Source organism: Aethalodelphis obliquidens, unplaced genomic scaffold, assembly GCF_003676395.1.
Source record: "Aethalodelphis obliquidens isolate GAN/ISIS:26980383/991018 unplaced genomic scaffold, ASM367639v1 scaffold34, whole genome shotgun sequence".
Classification (NCBI taxonomy): Eukaryota; Metazoa; Chordata; class Mammalia; order Artiodactyla; family Delphinidae; genus Aethalodelphis; species Aethalodelphis obliquidens.
In genome coordinates this window covers 13,633,192-13,653,586 of record NW_020837978.1, presented here as the reverse complement: position 1 = coordinate 13,653,586, position 20,395 = coordinate 13,633,192, and the positions used below count along the sequence as shown (strand labels likewise).

General features: G+C 40.7%; 1 protein-coding gene across 1 annotated transcript in view; it reads left to right on the top strand.

Moving 5' to 3' along the window:
* The first annotated feature begins 11,733 nt into the window (after positions 1–11,733).
* The window catches only part of NUP153 (nucleoporin 153), a 74,335-nt gene continuing 65,673 nt past the window's right edge, over positions 11,734–20,395 (top strand). Inside the window, exon 1 of the mRNA XM_027128450.1 lies at positions 11,734–12,314. Coding sequence (XP_026984251.1) covers positions 12,204–12,314 — 111 coding nt within the window. The 5' untranslated portion in view covers positions 11,734–12,203. The remainder of the gene's footprint in view (positions 12,315–20,395) is intronic.

Genomic DNA, 20,395 nt, shown 5'->3' with positions numbered 1-20,395 from the left:
TTTGTGCAAGGAACATTTAACTGGATGTTGCCACTCCAGGGATAAGAAAGAAAGGGAAAGAAGGCCGAAGATGTGGGAAAGAAAAGGGGAGTCATTCTCAGAAGCAGGCCAGAGGACAAGTGCATTCCTAGATTCAACCCTAGAGATTCTATAGATCTGGTTGGGGCCCTGACAATCCATGTTTTAAATGCTTCCCATCTGCTGCTGCTGCCAGATTTGGGGACTACTGTGGAAAAGCAAAGTTTGTGCCTAAAACTAACCAGGATCTAATTCTTTTAGCTTTGACACTGGGGAAAAAAAAAGGGAGGGATGGGGCCTGAGGATGTTTAAAGTCAGTTGGTTAGGATACTTTCCTTTATTCTCGCCTTATTCTCTCTCCCCCTATCAAGAAAACTGTTTCGTATTCATTGCCTGGCAGGGGGTGAGGGTGGGGAGAATAAGCCAGGGTGAAAAGGAATAACCTTCCAAAAACCTAAGATCCTTAGGGGAATTGGATACACAGGAAAGATATTTGAGAGCTGGAGGGTGAGGCCATGCCCAGAAAAAGATTAAAAAAATAAATAAATAAAAGATTGAGAAAGATTGTCTAGGCAGAGGGTATTTAGAGAGGGGAGGGGAACAGAGAGGACACAGGTGCCTGGAGTCCTCCAGAGGAACTACGTGCCCTTCCCACCTGAGACAGTAGGATTCAATAGCAAAAAGCCTCAGGCTTCACTCCCCAAAGCAGAGGCCTGGAGTGCAAGGAGACCCTGGAGAGGGAAGGGCTACACCGTGCATCTCAGCCCAGGAGGACCAGGAGGAATGCAAAGGCCTGGACTGAAGGGGGCAGAGGGCCAGGAAGGCGAGGTGCCTTGGCAACAATTTGCAGGCACAGGGAACATCAAGAAACACATCCCTCCCCATAGCGTGACGTGCACCCTAGGAAAGACTCGAGGAAGAGGCGGGGTGCTGAGACCTGACTTGACATCGTTTATGTTTCTGCTACCTCTAAAAAATGGGGTTTTGGAACAAATTCTGCTGAGTTAAAGAAATAGGAATTTACATTTCTTGAATACCTGAGTCATGGACACTCATGTCTGCTCATGTCAAGACATGTCTGCTGCACTAGAAGCTAGTCAAATGAATAACGGCAGCATCCCATGATAAACCACAGAACAGCCTGGGTAGGTATGGGGTAGGGATGGTGTGCTTGCAGTTGAGTTTCCTCCATTTCTGGTCAATAGCCAGGATATCTTCATTCTAAGCTAACGATCACGGGAAGAGTTGTAAGTTACTCCAGCATGCATGCAGCTCTCTCTAATTCTAATCCAAGACATTCTGAAATAGTGCCAAGAAGCAGGGTGGCCAGATTTAGCAAAGAAGTTGTCCTGTGCATTAGTTGCATAACTGGGGACGTTCTTATACTCAAAAATTATTCGTTGCTTTTCTGAAACGCACATTTAGCTGGGTGTCTTCTAGGTTGTCTGGCAACCCTACGAACAGGGGAACTCACAGGTGAGGGGGCCCAATAAGACATCTCCCACTGTCCCCGACCTGTTTAGCAGAGCCCTTACTCCACTCCAGAAACCCTGCCAAGGCCCTGGCTGAGAAGCAGCTGGACAAACCTCGGTGAGAAGAGGCTGGAATGTCAGTGGGCTGAGCAGCTTCCGTAAACATCTCAGACTCCACTCCCTGCACCCGCCCATTGGCTGTGGGAAGTTCTAGAATGGTGCCTGGCTTAAAGAAAGGAACACAGGTTTTGAAATTAGATGTGAGTTCAGAGCCCATCATGTCAACTACCAAGCGTGTGACCTTGAGTAAACTCCTTAACCCTTCTCTTTTAGACAACTCCCTAAAAGACGTTTTAAGGATGAAAAAGAATGAAAAAGAGTGCATGTAAAGCACACAGCGAAGTGCATGGCTCACAGTAGATACCCCTTAGTGCTATTTTTTTTTAATAAATTTATTTCTGGCTGCATTGGGCCTTCACTGCCGTGTGCAGGCTTTCTCTAGTTGCAGCAAGCGGGGCTACTTCTCGTTGTGGTGCGTGGGCTTCTCATCGTTGCGGAGCACGGGCTCTAGGCTCGCAGGCTTCAGTAGTTGTGGCGCACGGGCTTAGTTGCTCTGTGGCATGAGGGATCTTTCCAGACCAGGGCTTGAACCGGTGTCCCCTGCATTGGCAGGCGGATTCTTAACCACTGCGCCACCAGGGAAGTCCCCCCTTAGTGCTATTATTTCATGCAATTAATTACTAGATAAGAGTGTGGGAAACTTTAAATCATATTCCTTGGTCTCTTCCTCTCCTCTGGAAGATCCTACTTGGATGTTGCAATTACTTGGGGACACAATTTGTCCCGCTGCAAACTCAGGGCTATGTATCTCTGTCTAGAGTTTACATTTTACAGTATTTTCTTTTACCCTGTTCTTTTATACTAAAGAATTTATTTACATCTAAACAAAGGGCTAGGGAATTCCTTGGCAGTCCAGCAGTTAGGACTCTGTGCTTTCACTGCAGGGGGCCTGGGTTCGATCCCTGGTTGGGGAACTGGGATCCCACAAGCCGTGTGGCCATAAATAAATAAATTAATTAATAAATTAATTAATTAAATGGTTAATTTTAAAAAAAAAATAAAGGAGTAGCATACTCAACTCATTTCTTAGTTGAACATCCTGATCACAATTCCACTGAGCCCAGGGTATGGGGACAAAGCTGGTTCAGGTGAATTGTTTAAAGAATATAAACTTACAGCCATTTATGCAATACATATTTCCAAAAGGAAATTTATCTGCGTTAAGTATTTATTCAAAACACTTAAAGTAAAAGTATAACCATTTCTACTTGTCCCTAAACGGCAGGCCCTATGTCGTCATCAAGTTTCTATCTGCCGAACATATGGCTAAGAATGTAGTAAATATTTGTTGCATAGTATTCCAAAGGTCTGGTTTTAAAGGATATATCCTCCTCCTGTAGTTCCTATTTTGGTATAATCCCTGAGGGAAAGCACTATCTTCATTCGATTACATAAAAGTGATTTTTTTCTGTTTACTTCTGACACAGCAAGTAGTACATGGTCTAAGGTAAACTGTGTTTAAAAAGAAAGGGGGGATTAAAAGTGTTTTAATAATAAAAGATTATTTTAACAAACTAAAGTATTTTTGAAATACACAGAAAAATAATTCCATCATGTAAAAGTGGTTGAGGGAAATTACAAATTGAAATAACGAACCTCTGAATATGCATTCAGCCATCTAGTAAACATTTATCCAATTTGCACCTGGTACTCTGGGTATAAAATGTTAGGAAACCATGATGTGGCAATAACGAGGGTCTTTTCTTTCTAATGTATTATTTATTAGTCCTTCATTATTTACGACGTTAGTAAGTGATACTCTGCACGTCTGTAGCACCATTCCTGCAAAGTACCCCTCATCCCTCCTTCGTTTATTTTACAGCGTGTGAATTTGGATCAACAAGGAGCCAGTCTAGACTCAGGAGACTGAGTTACGAAGGGTCAATCCACCAAAGGTGAGTTCAGGTCGGCTGCGGACCTGGCAGAAGTTTTGACTGAGTTTTCAGGAATTGCTCATCGTGACTATTTGTCAGAATTTAAAATTTGCTCTTCCTTTCTCTCCTCAGCCCTCCCTTCTTCTCTCTTATGTCACCCCTTAAACATTTCCCCTTTCTTTTTCCATATTGCTGGCATGGGTAGGAAGTTGTCAGTGAAAGTTGCTGAAAAAAATCTAAACAAATGATCTTGTCTTGTTTCGACTTGATGTAGAACTGGCTGCTGTACTTTTATTTTCCTTAGTTTGAATTTAGGACAGAAAGCTTCTAAGACCTATTGCATTTTTTTTTTCTCCATCTCAGTCTTTAAGACTTTTCAAAAAATCCCGTTCTAAAGTTAACGATGGAGCAAATGAAGGGGAAAAGTCAGCTCCTTTTTGTTAGTAAACTCAAAGCAAACCTTGAGAAAAGGAAGAGGCTGTTATCTGAGGAAGCGTAGCTGCAAAGGGTAGGCCCAGATGATGAGTTAAGGAGAGGCATGGTCACAAGGGCCAGCAGTGAAAAGAGAAAAATGGCTTTTCCTTCTTAACTGTCTACTCCTAGTGGCCTTTTGCAGGTCTGCGTCCTCACCACCTGTTTGCAGAGTAACTGCCGTTCTGCATGGCTCCATCTAATCTGGGAGAGACAAGGGATTATACTTCAATGTGAGCAGGCACGGAGCTAAGGTCATTGATCTCTGCACCTCAGCTGGAAGATATGGGCCTAAAAGCAGGTGCTTCTTATAGTAAGTGCTTAGTTACTGCTGCCTCGCAGAAGGGGCAAGATTTTATGACCACACAAGTGAAAAAGAGCTGGTTTAACTATTACTAATTTAAAGCATCTAAGTTGGGGCTTGGATTTAATCGTGGCTGGTAGAAGCTGTGCGTTGCTTGGTTAGGGCCTCTGCGGAGACTTTTGGCGTGCCTTGATGTTTTAATTCTGAATCTAAACCTTTGTGGGCAGAGGTAGCTTTCTCTAACCGGAGGTGGTCTGTTTAACAGGCTTTGCTCCATGTCTGCAGAGTTGCCTTTGTTTGGCAACACTGCCTATTTAATATTACACGTAGAATAGTATAACTTCACTCATATTTGCTTTGGAGAATATTTGTAGAGTTCTTTTTGTTTTTTGGTTTTGAAGAACCATGTTTGTGGTGACTCATGATATGCTGTTGTCCTTATAATGGACCCAAACAAGGTGAGATAGTTTGAAGACAGGCCGTGGGTTATAGGTACTGGGTTTAAAATCATCTTGTTAACCGTTATGTTTGGTTAGTTGCTCTGTTAAATCAGCTCTGCTATCTGCGATAATAGACACTCAAAAAGTACTAAATCCAGAATTTCATTTCAGGTAATAGTCTAGCTTCCTTTGGAAGAAGAAGCTAGTGAGAATTAAAAATGTTTAATTCCATTTCTGCTCACATTGTGGTAAAGGTGAAATGTACCAAATGTTAAATAAGAGGGGGAAAAATCTACATGCACTATAAGCTGCAGGTTCATCAACTCTTACTTAAATTGTTGATTGGAGACTAATAAAGAACAGGGATTCCTAAGCCTGCTCTTTACAGAAACTTTGGTTAACTTCAATACGTTGATGTCTTGATGTGTAAGTGCTCATATGAACAAATGTGTTTATATTTGGCCTATAGGAGGGGAGGTATGTGTGAGCCTTTTAAAAACGATTTTTCATTTCTTGTGTTTCACAACTTTCTAGGCCTTCCCTATTGTAAGAGTTAAGAGCTATAGGTGTGCTGTGGAAAGAATACTTTTGATGACCAATGTCAGGGAAGGAATTTTTACTCTAAAGATCCATTACTATTTAATTTTTTTCCAGAAGTAATTTTTGGAGAAAATACTGTATCTGAATTTTGTCTTGACTTCATAGCACCTGCGTAGGAGGTCAGGCTATTAGTAGGTAGTCTATTTAATTGCTTTTATAATTTGTTAAGTAGAAAGCTGCCGTCATTCGTGTCCTGACAGTTTAGGAAAGTGAAAAAATCTATAGATTTTACTCCAAGTTGCCTGACTTCTTATCCAACATTTTAGATATTAGTTGCTAACCCAGTACCAAGAATATTCCCCCTCAAGAGTTCCTACCTTAACATTGGTTTTGTGAGTGTTTGGAAAAGAGAAAAGCCACAGCAATTCTAAGGAAGTAGTTTGATATTTCTTTTCAGAACTTCTGTCTGCTCACAGCTTCTGGGATGGTGAGATGGTCTATTCTCCATCCATGTCTTTTGTTTCTTGTGAATTAATTCTAAAAGAAAATTTGTATAAATAAAGAGGGATAGTTGGGAATTAGCAAAGTGCTCTTTAAAGTGCTCAAGTGTATTTCATAACTGATGTTTAGTTTCAGACTGTTAACATTTCAGATGTGCTTTATGAATTCTACAGCATGGTTAATTCTTAAAACAGTGCTTCTCAGATGTCCTGTGCATAGGAATCACCTGGCGATCTTGTTGAAATGCAGATTCTGATTAAGTAGGCCTGGGATGATCTTTATTCTAACAAGCTCCCAAGGACTGGTGCTGCTAGCCCCTGAGTAGTGAGGGGCCAAAAGACACCCTTTAAGCTAAGTAGGTTGTACCTTTCTGGTGGTGGTGGGGTGACGTGTGCAGTAGGGTTGTTAACATGTTAATTAGTAGAATGCTCTTGAAAAGAAGTCTTAATAAGTTAGGGTCTAATAAATTCCAGCATTCTCTACAAATGCTTTTAAAAAATGAAAATGCTTGGTCTCACTGTGAGCAAATTGAATTTTGCAAACGTTATAGTTTTACGTAGATTGGAACCTTAATGATGAGGCCAGTTTTCTAATGAAACTGAGGAATTATATTAAAAAAAATAAACTAAGCCATTAGATTTATTGTATGGGATGAATTCAATAGCAGGTGTTTCGAATCTAGAAAGTAGAATTTGGGAGTAATTATTAGTGTTACGTGCTAGGGGTTAATAAGAGCATAATACAGTAAACTTTAAGAGAATTCAGTAAAATGATAAAGTATAATGCACTATGCAGACAGAGCTTGTTTTAATGTTTTGTACACTGACATATATACTAAATGCTGAGATTAGAAATCAACACATAGTAGGTTCAACACAGTAGGTGTTAATGTTTAGATTATGTTTGTAAATTGTTTATAAATATCTATGTCCTCCTTTAGCCTTGATCTCAATTGTTTATGTTTATCCTAGTTTACATTTTGCCTATAGGCTATGTTTAATCTTTGTCGATTCATTCACTGTCTTAAATATTAGGATGGGACTGGTCTTCCTGAATTTGGTTATTATTTCATTCAGTAAAACTGAATTTCCATTTAGGATTGATGAATTTAAAATGTGCCTTCAATTATAATGGAAGGTACATAAACACATATATGCCCAAAGCTACTATATATTGACATACACAGTCAGGAAGAAGAAAAATGTTATATGGCATGTTGGAATTAAGTGATATATATAGTTAATCAAAATTTGATTATATTAGTTAATTCATTTAGTCTTAAGTATTACTTTATTCCCCAAAGTCAGAGAACACAGTAAGTTAATGAGAGTATAATGATGTACATCTTTAAATATCTTCCCAATGCTGTGGCCTCTCTGTCCCTAAAATACAGACAAAAACCCCAATACTTTTCTAGAATCCCAACCCCACTTTGAGTTTTTCCAGCTGAGATTGAAGTTCATTATATCATTATAATACATTTTTTTTAAAAAAACACTAGTTTAACCTTATTTTTCTATCTAATGAAATGCTTGGTAATAATTATCACATAGAAATGTCTGTTGGAAGATCAAGGAGATCTGTCTAAAACTACTCTCAATAAAATAATTTGCTTCAATACACATCATAGCAGATACCTCATTTTGTGTAGGTAGGGTAAATACATACCTTTCTAACTTCTTGTAATTGTCATCTCTAAATACTCCTTTGGCTAGAATTGTCTTACCTTTTGAAGAAGATATAAAGGCTGTTTTTCTATCCAGGTTGGGTGTAGACCAAATTGTATTTCACTTGTAATTGGTGGATATTCCTTATCTCTAAAGAAAGGTCAGAAGCCTCTCTATTTGCTAATTTATAATTGTCAGATGAATACCATATTATATGGGGAAAAATAAAGATGTTTCTTTGTGGGGAGGGACTTTAGTAGTAACAGTCTTTTCATAAATTAAGATCTCTTCCAATACACCATCTGTTTTGGCTGAAAAAAACTGGATCCACGTTTAAGTGAAGTTGGTCTAATTTTGTTTTCAACTTATTGAGACGGAATTTCTGTCCTTCTGTGTTTTGTGTCCATTTCTGCCACTTGATCTGAATATGAATAGCTGTCTTTTTTTCCCTTATCCTCATAGAGACAAATACATTGAATTCTATTGATTTTGCTAACACGGCTTCTCTCTTTGATTTGGAGGTCTGATGTACAATATCCTTTCCACCCAAATGCACCTGTTGATGTACTCTTCACTCCCATCCTTCAACATATCCTCATATCCCCATGCCATGATGGGAGTCCTGGAATTCCCAGGTGATCCTAAGCCAGCTGTTTGAGTCTAGTCTTTCCAACGGCTATCATATCATACAGCTGGCAAATGTCTGTGCTCACTATGCAGTAAGACAGTACTAGGATCTCAACATTTTAGTCAACATGAAGGCTATCACAGAGATTTCTAAAGTGTGGAGTTCTCCACTGAACTGGAAAAAAAATCTTTTTTAAAAAAATGTTTAAGTGGTAGTTAGGTTCCTAAATTGGCTACAAAAATGGCAGAGTGATGGCAAAGGTAAGAGGATAATAATTCCTGCATAATATTTTCATAGGGATCTGTTTACAATGCTAATGAATGCTGTATCATGTATAAATGAATTTGAGAAATATTAATTTGTTATGCAGTATAGAAAATGAATGTATGCAAGCTAGGAAAGGTTATATAAAGTAGTTCAGCTGTATTCATCATTGTATTATTTATTGCAATAAAGTGGAAACAGTTGGCATTGGTAGTAATTGGATGTTGGGCAAATGAGCTAAAGTATATGTAGAGCTACTGCTATGTGTCAACACTGTTCTATGTGCTCAGATTATAGCAGTGAGGAGAAAAATCTTGGTGTTTAAAACCTATTAGGGGAGAAATTAGTTTCTATTAAAATACTCCCAGTGAAACAACCCAAAACACAAGATCACTTCTCAGAGTTATTTCAATTTTGTCTAGACCTAAAGACTGATGGGAATAGAAATAATGAATAAAGGATGAATAAAGAAGATAACCATTTTATAATAGAAAATCTGCAAGTGATAGCTTCCAATTCTGTGAACTACAGAATATCATAGGTTTTGTAGGGATTAAATTGTATCATTTATAGAAATTGCTTACTTACACATACTAAATAATACATATTATTCCCTTCCCCCAAAACAACTCCTAATATGGCTGGAAGGATTTCAAGAATACATACTATTATTCCATTCCATTTGATATTTTTCCCAACTTATATATAGTATGTCTTAGAGAAATATTCAGTAATTATTTGTATGTTTGAAGGTGGCAGATTAAGTTTTATAATCAGAATAACTTATTATAACCCATTCAACTACTAGTAATTCCTAACTGAACAATGAGTTCTGTACCAAAAAGTGTGTGAAGAATTCTAGATTTGGTGATTTGTAACTCCAAACTGAATTTTAGCACAGACACCACATTATTTTAGAATCTCAAACTATGTACAAGAAGTTATTTCATCCCATAGCGAGGCTGATGCTATTTCAGGGTAAAATTAGTCAGTGGAAAGTTCAGGATGCAGATTTCTTCTTGCTTCTTATCCCTTCTCTGCTGTCAAGATTGGTAAAGTTTCCAATAACTCAGTTACCTGAATGTGGGACTAAAGTATTATTGTTCCCTCACATTTATTTTACCTCAAAGAAATAATCATAAAATGAGTTAAACAACTGAGATCAAGGTTAAAGGAGGATGTGGATTTTTCCTTATCTCCCTGAATCCTACTAATCTTCTATTCTGAAGTTTTATCTGAGTGTGGTCCAGCTCTTTCGCATGTCCTTTCCTTTCAGAGCTCGGATATGAATGATGTCTCATACACCAAATAACAGCCCCCAAGAAAGGAATGATTTTTGAGCCACAGTTTATTCTCCTGTGCTGGAAATTTTGAGTTTGGTAGGGTGAAAAGGGCAAATGGTATGTGGCTACAGTTCAGTCTCCTATATATGAAGTGTAATTAGAGATTCAGGTACAGATCTTTCCTGGGAATTGGCTTATTACGAATTACCTTACTCTGCTTGTCACATACCTAGCTAAGAATCATGAAAGACAACTGTATTGAAGAAGGATGAAGTGCTTCAGGGGGAAGAGCTTGTATACCTGGGGAGTCTAGTGGGGAGTTAGTGCTGGAAGGGGGACACTGAAGCACAAAAGGAGGTAATTAATTTTGTCTATCCTATTTGGGAACTTTTTATAGTCTTGTTGGTTATGGTCAGAGGTGCCATTTGTTCTGTAAACCTATGCCTTATAGGGCATGATTCCTTAGGTGCTGGAAGGTACTACAAATTCCAAGGTACTGTAAGTTTGGCTTCACCTTTTTTTTTTTTTTTTTTTTTTTTTGCGGTACGCGGGCCTGTCACTGTTGTGGCCTCTCCCGTTGCGGAGCACAGGCTCAGGACGCGCAGGCTCAGCGGCCATGGCTCACGGGCCCAGCCGCTCCGCGGCATGTGGGATCTTCCCGGACCGGGACACGAACCCGTGTCCCCTGCATTGGCAGGCGGACTCTCAACCACTGCGCCACCCCGGAAGCTCTGGCTTCACCTTTTGACTTATATGATTTATATAGTGATTGGAATATTGGAGTGAAGTTTGGTGGTAGAGGTGGTATAAAAGTCTTGAAGTTAGTTATTTGTATCTGATAACTGGATGATATTAGATGCTTTGTATCTAAGCATTTATTATGAACTATACAGAGATACATAAATCCCTTCATCAGAACCACCAACCTGTTGAGGTTAATATTCATTCTATTTGCAGATGAGGAAACTGAAGCTTAGAAAGAGGATCAGTAACTTCCCCAAGGCTACACAGCTAGTAAGTGATAGATTTTAAATTAAGTCTGTTTGACTCCGAAGTTATTTATAAGCTTTCAAACCAATTGTCTCAAATGGAACATTAAGCCTATGTTTCTTCACAGTAGATTTTCTCCCTAATCATTTGGTTACTTGTTTGAACTCTTATAGAAAAGCTGGGTTATAGTCCTGGCTTTGACTGCGCAGCTTAGTGTCCTCCAGTATGCCACCTGAATTCTCTGGACCCCTGTCTTGTCCGTTGAATGAGGGCTGGACCACATGATCACCAAGATCTTTCTAACAGTCAGCTCTTACAATCTCTCTACTTTGTGGATGCAGTCTGAGCCTAGCTCGCTTATTCACTTTCCTAAATATAATGCCTTCTATTTGGGGCAAATATATGTATATTTTTATTACTGGTAATATACCACTCACCTCTAATGTGAGCTGACTGCTGTGGGTATTCATTTATTGCATTTCCTGTATACCAGGAAATATACTAAGTGCTCCATTTGGATGATCACAACAGCTCTATGAGGTGGATTTTAAAGTTCCCGTTTTATAGGGGGGAGGAAGGTTTTGACTTATCCAAGGTCAAACTAGAGAGTGGTGGAGTGAGAATTCCAGCACTTGTGTGTTTTGACAACAAAGCCCTTATATGTTAATGGAACATTAACGGAACTATGTATTTTCTATTTCTGCTTTAGGCTTAAAGATCATGGACATTGTCTTTTCAACCAGTTCTTTTCTGTTTATAAGGTATTGTTAGCTTCTGTCTGTGATTTTACGATCTGCTCACTTTCTGCCCGCTTTACCAACCACGGGGAGAAGGAGACTGGGAAGGAGGTTACTCTTTTTGTGCTAAACGCCTCTTTCGAAGTCTACGTTTGCAGTGAAGAGCAATAAAGCGAACGGAACCCCTGGCTTTGTGCCTCTGCGGCGAACCGCCCATCTTCCGCGTCCTGAGAATTCGTCGTCTTCTGCTGAACTACGTTTCCCAGAGGCCCGCGCAGCCGAGAGCGCGGGCTCGACCCGCCCTTCCTTCCTCCTTGCCTATCACCCGGTCGCAGCGTGATTATGCAAACTCGTCGGGCGCTAACAAGTGACGACCTTCTGGCTCACGACTGCAGCGGCGGCCTTAGCAGCGGCAATAGACGCAACAACGGCGACTGCAGGGAAGACGACGACGGCTGGGCGGGCGCTGTGCGCAAAGGGGAGGGGTAGGCGGGCGGCGCCGGCGGCTTCAACTGCGGCAGCTACGGCTAGGGCGACGGAAGAAGAATCTCCAGCAGCCGGCGGTTGAGTTAGGCCTAAGCAGCGCCCGGAGCCGCCCGCACTGTCCTCTGCGGGGGAATCTACACAGAGACGGTGACATACACAGAGGCTGGGGTCCGCGGGAGGCTGCCGGACCGGAGCCAGCTACTCGGCCTCTGTCGCCGCCACCCCCTTCCCTGCCGCCAGCGCGCGTTCTCTCTCCGCTCCTGCTCGCAGCCCCGCGATTCCTGGTGTGCCTGTGCCCCGCTGTGTGGGCAGCGCGTGCGTACTTTTGGGCTGGGGCCGGGCGGGGGGGGCTCTAAGGCCGTCTCTGCCTCTCCCGCCCCGGAGGGGGAAGCCGCGGAGGCTCACGCCATGGCCTCGGGAGCTGGAGGCATAGGAGGGGGCGGTGGCGGCAAGATCCGGACTCGGCGTTGCCACCAGGGGCCAATTAAACCTTACCAGCAGGGGCGACAACAGCACCAGGTACGGGACCCCGGCGCCGTGGGGGCCTAGCGGGTCGGGAACTGGGCGGGAGTGGACGGGCGGCGAGGGGCCCCGGCGCCCCACGTGGAGCGGACGGGAGGGCCTGAGCGGAGGCCCGAGCGAGGCGGCGGGAGCTCTGGCCGCTGGGGCGGCGACGGGAAGTGGGCTGAGACGGGCCAATCCTGCGGCGCACACGTGTGGTTCGGCCGCCTCTCCGCAGCCCTCTCCGCCTGGGGTTTTCCCCCGACCAGCGCAGGGCGGGAACAGAAATCCTAGGCCACGCTGGGCCTAGAATTCTTCCGTTTTTTGGCGGGGATTGGGGGTTTGGGGGTATTACTCACGTCCTCTCGAGGGAGAAGGAAAAAGATGTGGCTGGAGGCCCCTACGCCTGCTGTTTGCTAGTCTCCCGCGTCTTAGCGTGTGTGGGGAGGGGGCTGCCCGGAGGAATCTGCCTCCGGGGCACCCGGGGGTTGTCGGGGGCGCTGTTAGCGCGGAAAGTGAAGTAAGTTACAACGCGATTAATTAATTCTCCGTCTCCCGGTGTCCCTCCCCGATCTGAGAGCACTGGCTTCGATTTTGTTTTGTTTGTTTGTTTGTTTGTTTCTTAACCGGCTTATAGTTAGTGGCACTGGGGCATTTTGAAAGTCCCTCTCCGCACTTACGTTTCTTTTCCGTCGCGAGACTCTTTCCTCCCCACTTTTGTCCAATCCCCCCCCCCGCCACCCCACCCCCCCGCCTTTTATTTTGGAAGCTGGAATTGGCCATTCTGCACAGCTGACCGGGACTCCAGTTCTGATCTCACGCACAAACTATTTTAATGTTACGGGGCGTATTCTAGAAGTTTAGGTACTTTTGACATTCCAGGAATGTTGGTGGTCTTATAATCTAAGCACCCTGTGCACTCGTGGGTGTTTGAAATTATGAAAAGGAGTTTATCCTAATTGTAACTGAGACATTTGATTCTGAGACAACTCTATTTTTAAAATTTTACTTGTTATGGGGATTGAGTAGGAATACGTTAAGAATATTCTAATGAACGTCACTTATAACACTTTTCAGGGATACTAAGGTAGGAGTAAGTGTGGGTCTTAAACTTAAAAAAACACAAAGGTATAGCAAAAGGGTCTGATAACGTGTCGCTTACTGTTAAGGGTAGACTTCCTAGATTGCCTTGTTCTGGATGATGATGAATATTGAACACTTTAACATGTTTGGTGCTGGTGTTAAATTGTATCATTAAAAACAGAATTTTAAAAGATTTCAGAGAAATTTCTTAGTAAAAATTGTGGTTTATAATACTAGGTAGCTCTCTACTTACGGTTACAGGTCTTGGCCTTACTTTTACCTCCCACCGGTTTTCCCCCAGATATATACCAAAAAGAGCTTGGTTTTCAGATTCCTTTGTGAGGAGCAGGGGTACTTGCAGGCAGATTTAAGATTAGAATTCAGGTCACACGCCTGGCCATTTAACCGAATCCTTTGGTTGAGTGGAAGTTAAACACACATGCTTTCTGTTTTTCCTGAAGATAAATGTCTTTGAGTGCTTTCTAGATCTCCTCAAAAGAAAGTTACTACATAAAATAAATTTGTAAATACAGATCATTGGATGGTCTGGGCAGAGTTTAGAAAGGAGCTCATATATTCTGAGTGGAAAAAGCCAAAAATCACACCTTATTTTTAAATGTACTTAGATAAAAATCTAATTTGGGGGAGATGATGCCTTAACAACGTAACACCTATGATCCAATTTGTCTTAGAGCTGGTATGATTTCAGACTGTGTGGTTTTGTTTTAAAGCCTGATAGTTTATCATTTCCCCCTATCTAGAGTACTTTCAGCTTTTTGCCCCACCCATTTAATTGAAAAAGAAAGTACATTTTTAGCTTTTGAATTGGATCAAAGGTGTTTGGGGGTTTCTTAATCAACACTGAAGGTATTAATATTGGCAGATACTACCAAAGAAAAGTATCCAGGAATATACAAAAGAATACTTTAAGGATTTTTTTTTTTTAAATCTTAAAATAAGGACTTTCTTTAATCCTTACTGGAACTTTTGTGAACTTGTAGACTACCTGGTTGCTGTCAACTATCCTAGGTGGTCACCTCTCTGTTTTGCAGCAACTGCTGAGTCATCATGAATAGCAAGGAGCTTCATGACATGGCATGTTTTGTACTAATGTATTTTGGTTAAATGTCCAGTGGTTTCTGGGCAAAAATGAAGTTTTTGGGTTGTGTAGTAGAGGCTTGAAAGAAGAATGAGCGATCTGGCACTGTTAGTTGATGGATGTTTGCCATTGCTTGTCAGGCCAACCGGCTTGTGCAGTCATGCAGTACCTGCGACTTTCGCATGTGTTCAACTGACTTGTAATTTCCTGTTTTGACTTATTCTGGTTTAGCTCTGCTGAGGTATATCTAAAGTTCACATTTTTTTCCTATTAACTTCTGATCTTTAAAATGGCATCTTGCTTCAAGTTGTGGAGACAAGAATCCATTGTCTTATTCAGCTAACTGAAGGGTAGTAACCTAAGAATTGTAGAAGCAAAAATGAAGAACAGCACCAAATGATTAAGTTGATCATCTTCACTTGCCTTCTTTCCTACCTCCTAACTCTTAGCCCAGATGCATTTAGGAAATGGTATCATTTTGCTAGTGGGAGTGAACAGGTCAGTAGAGAGAATGTGCTTAGTTCTTGTCACCTGTTCAGTTTCCTTTCCCCTTTCCTTTTTGTGCAGATTGTCAGGCCCAGAAAGTCAGCTCTGGAGAGGTCAAGCTGCTTTTCTTAATAGCCACCACAAAAAACTTGAGCCCATGGGCAAACCAGAACCTTGCCTCTGGAAGAATCTACTGCCACCTCCTGGTGAGAAGGGAACTACTTATTTTTTGCCCTTTTTTGGGGGGTGTGCTTCAGAGGTGTTGTCTTCTGGTTTGGAGCTAAGGGAATCCACTCATTTTATCTTCCTAGATACAGTTTGTCTTACAAGTCAGTTTCTGCATTTAGCTATTTTTAAAAAAGGGGGGGAGGAAACCCCTTTATCTATTCAGTAGCTGAAATCAGGAGTCTGCAAACGTTTTCTGTAAAGGAGCATATAGTAAATATTTTAGGTTTTGTTGCTGCAGGTTCTTTGTTCTGTTTTTATAACCCTTTAAAAAATGTAAAAATCATTCTTAGCTTGCCGCCTGTATGAAAACAGGCTGAGGGCTGAATTTGGCCCACAGACGGTGGTTTGCCTAATCTTGGTTTATATGATAGTGTAGTTTTTTTTGTTGTTTTGGTAGCTTCTGTATGATACTTTGTCCCAAATAACTATGTCCTGCTTGGATTCTGATGGCAAAAGAGTGTTCTCAGTTTTGAAAAGGAGGGATATTTAATGGCTGAATACTTAACTCATTCCAGAAGTCTCTGAGTAGTTTTGACTTTTATTTTATCTTTATTTGCTTTATCCTAGATGTTTAATTAATACTGTTAGTGAAAACAGACATGGAAATAGTTGATAGGAAAAAAATGTGCTGTAATACAGTCAGGGCCTCTGGATTTGAATCCCTATTCTGCCAGAACTTGGACAAGTTCTCTCTGCTTAATTTACTCATCTGTAAAGTGGAAATGGTTGGGAGGGGTTAAATGAGATAATATAAGGAAAGCTCTTAGAACAGAGCCTGGCATATAGAGTAAGGACTCATTTGAAATTGTTGTGATTAAGTAGAACCTTTTGATTTAAATGTTTTATCGTCTCTGAATTTTGCTGCCTCTTAGTAGAGGTATTTTTCTTTTATGTACCAAAGTTCAATCTTTTATAGGTTTGTACTAGATTTAAAAGCTTGTTTTCTGAGTGATGAGGCCAAACCTTTAAACTACCTTAAACTGCGTAAAAATACATTATTTTTAACATGTTCCTCATAGAAATGCCTGTCATTTAAGTGTATAAGAAAATAAATCCAAGTGTTAAATTATTTAATGCATAGTAGGTTTTTTTGTTTGTGATGAGAGGCCCTTGTGTGTGATAGTTTATCAATTTACTCACCAGTTTTTCAGATAATGACAAAAAAGCCCAGGTGTTGTCTCCATTTCCTGGAAAGTCCTTTGATAAGGCAATTACCTATTACTTGAAGTAGAATGGTCTGATGTCACTAATTAAAACCATTTCATTAGGCACAGAATATTATTGGAAAGATGTGATGACCTTGTATTTTCAAAAATGTTTTATTTGTAGCTACTTGGCTAATGGTCATGGTTGTTTTATATATATATATATATATATATATTTCCCTTTTAGATAACTGTTTTTGTTTTTTTAAGATATTTACTGGACTATAATTGCTTTACAATGTTGTGTTAGTTTCTGCTGTATAACAGGGTGAATCTGCTATATGTATACATATATCCCCATATCCCCTCCCTCTTGCGCCTCCTTCCCACCCTCCCTATCCCACCCCTCTAGGTGGTCACAAAGCACCGAACTGATATTTCCCTGGTGCTATGTGGCTGCTTCCCACTAGCTGTCTGTTTTACATTTGGTAGTGTGTATATGTCCATGACACTCTCTCACTTGGTTGCAGCTTCCCCTTCCCCCTCCACGTGTCTCAAGTCCATTCTCTACGTCTGCGTCTTTATTCCTGTACTGCCCCTAGGTTCATCAGAACCTTTTTTTTTTAGATTCCATGTATATATGTTAGCATGCGGTATTTGTTTTTCTCTTTCTGACTTACTTCACTCCGTAAGACAGACTCTAGGTCCATCCACCTCACTACAAATAACTCAATTTCATTTCTTTTTATGGCTTAGTAATATTCCATTGTATATATGTGCCACATCTTCTTTATCCATTCATCTGTCAATGGACAATTAGGTTGCTTCCATGTCCTGGCTATTGTAAATAGTGCTGCAATGAACATTGTGGTATATAACTCTTTTTGAATTATGGTTTTCTCAGGGTATATGCCCAGTAGTGGGATTGCAGGGTCATATGGTAGCTCTACTTTTAGTTTTTTAAGGAACCTCCATACTGTTCTCCATAGTGGCTGTATCAATTTACATTCCCACCAACAGTGCAAGAGGGTTCCCTTTTCTCCACACCCTCTCTAGCATTTATTGTTTGTAGATTTTTTGATGATGGCCATTCTGACTGGTGTGAGGTGCTACCTCATTGTAGTTTTGATTTGCATTTCTCTAGTGATTAGTGATGTTGAGCATCTTTTCATGTGTTTGTTGACAATCTATATCTTCTTTGGAGAAATGTCTGTTTAGGTCTTCTGCTCATTTTTGATTGGGTTGTTGTTTTTTTGATACTGAGCTGCATGAGCTGCTTGTATATTTTGGAGATTAGTCCTTTGTCAGTTGCTTCATTTGCAAATATTTTCTCCCATTCTGAGGGCTGTCTTCATCTTGTTTATGGTTTCCTTTGCTGTGCAAAAGTTTTTAAGTTTCATTAGGTCCCATTTGTTGATTTATGTTTTTATTTCCATTTCTCTAGGAGGTGGGTCAAAAAGGATCTTGCTGTGATTTATGTCATAGAATGTTCTGCCTGTGTTTTCCTTTAACAGTTTTATAGTGTCTGGCCTTACATTTAGGTCTTTGATCCATTTTCAGTTTATTTTTGTGTATGGTGTTAGGAAATGTTCTAATTTCATTCTTTTACATGTAGCTGTCCAGTTTTCCCAGCACCACTTATTGAAGAGGCTGTCTTTTCTCCATTGTGTACTCGTCTCCTTTATCAAAGATAAGGTGACCATATGTGTGTGGGTTTATCTCTGGGCTTTCTTTCCTGTTCCATCGATCTATATTTCTTTTTTTGTGCCAGTACCATATTGTCTTGATTACTGTAGCTTTGTAGTACAACTTGAAGTCCAGGAGCCTGATTCCTCCAGCTCCGTTTTTCTTTCTCAAGATTGCTTTGGTTATTCGGGGTCTTTTGTGTTTCCATACAAATTGTGAAATTTTTTGTTCTAGTTCTGTGAAAAATAGCAGTGGTAATTTGATAGGGATTGCATTGAATCTGTAGAGTGCTTTGGGTAGTATAGTCATTTTCACAATGTTGATTCTTCCAATCCAAGAACATGGTATATCTCTCCATCTGTTTGTATCATCTTTAATTTTTTTCGTCAGTGTCTTATAGTTTTCTGCATACAGGTCTTTTATCTCCTTAGGTAGGTTTATTCCTAGGTATTTTATTCTTTTTGTTGCAGTGGTAGATGGGAGTGTTTCCTTAATTTCCTTTTCAGATTTTTCAACATTAGTGTATAGGAATGCAAGAGATTCTGTGCATTAATTTTTTTAATTAATTAATTTATTTATATTTTTGGCTGTGTTAGGTCTTCGTTGCTGCACGCGGGCTTTCTCTAGTTGTGGTGAGTGCAGGCTACTCTTCATTGTGGTGCGCGGGCTTCTCATTGAGGTGGCTTCTCTTGTTGCAGAGCATGGGCTCTAGAGCACAGGCTCAGTAGTTGTGATGCAGAGGCTTAGTTGGTCTGCAGCATGTGGGATCTTCCCGGACCAGGGCTTGAACCCGTGTCCCCTGCATTGGCAGGCAGGTTCTTAACCACTCTGCCACCAGGGAAGCCCCTGTGCTTTAATTTTGTATCCTGCTATTCTACCATATTCATTGATTAGCTCTAGTAGTTTTCTGGTAGCATCTTTAGGATTCTCTATGTATAGTATCATGTAATCTGCAAACAGTGACAGTTTTACTTCTTTTCTGATTTGGATTTCTTTTATTTCTTTTTCGTCTCTGATTGCTGTGGCTAAAACTTCCAAAACTATGTTGAATAATAGTGGTGAGAGTGGGCAAGCTTGTCTTGTTCCTGATCTTAGCGGAAATGGTTTCAGTGTTTCACCCTTGAGAACAATGTTGGCTGTGGGTTTGCCATATATGGCCTTTATTATGTTGACATACGTTCCCTCTATGCCTGCTTTCTGGAGAGTTTTTATCATAAATGGGTGTTGAATTTTGTCAAAAGCTTTTTCTGCATCTATTGAGATGATCGTATGGTTTTTATCCTTCAGTTTGTTAATATGCTGTATCACATTGATTGATTTGCGTATACTGAAGAATCCTTGCATTCCTGGGATAAACCCCACTTGATCATGGTGTATGATCCTTTTAATGTGCTGCTGTATTCTGTTTGCTAGTATATTGTTGATGATATTTGCATCTATGTTCATCAGAGATATTGGCCTGTAGTTTTCTTTGTTCGTAACATTTGTCTGGTTTTGGTATCAGAGTGATGGTGGCCTCATAGAATGAGTTTGGGAGTGTTCCTCCCTCTGCTATATTATGGAAGAGTTTGAGAAGGATAGGTATTAGCTTTTCTCTAAATGTTTGATAGAATTTGTTTGTGAAGCCATCTGGTCCTGGGCTGTTTGTTGGAAGATTTTTTTTTTTTTTTTTGCAGTACGCGGGCCTCTCACTGTTGTGGCCTCTCCCGCTGCGGAGCACAGGCTCCGGACGCAAAGGCTCAGCAGCGGTGGCTCACGGGCCCAGCCGCTCCGTGGCATGTGGGATCCTCCCGGACTGGGGCACGAACCTGTGCCCCCTGCATTGTCCCCCCAGCGGACTCTTAACCGCTGCACCACCAGGGAAACCCTGTTGGAAGATTTTTAATCACAGTTCCAAGTTCAGTGCTTGTGATTGGTTTGTTTATATTTTCTATTTCTTCTTGGTTCAGTTTCGGAGGGTTGTGCTTTTCTAGGAATTCCAGGTTGTCCATTTTATTGGCATATAGTTGCTTGTAGTAATCTCTCATGATCCTTTGTATTTCTGCAGTGTCAGTTTTTACTCCCCCTTTTTCATTTCTAATTTTATTGATTTGAGTCTTCTCCCTTTTTTCTTGATGAGTCTGGCTAATGGTTTATCAGTTTTGTTTATCTTCTCAAAGAACCAGCTTTTAGTTTTATTCATCTTTGCTATTGTTTCCTTCATTTCTTTTTCATTTATTTCTGATCTGATCTCTGTGATTTCTTTCCTTTTGCTAACTTTGGGGTGTTTTTGTTCTTCTTTCTCTAATTGCTTTAGGTGTAAGTTTAGGTTGTTTATTTGAGATTTTTCTTGTTTCTTGAGGTAGGATTGTATTGCTATAAACTTCCCTCTG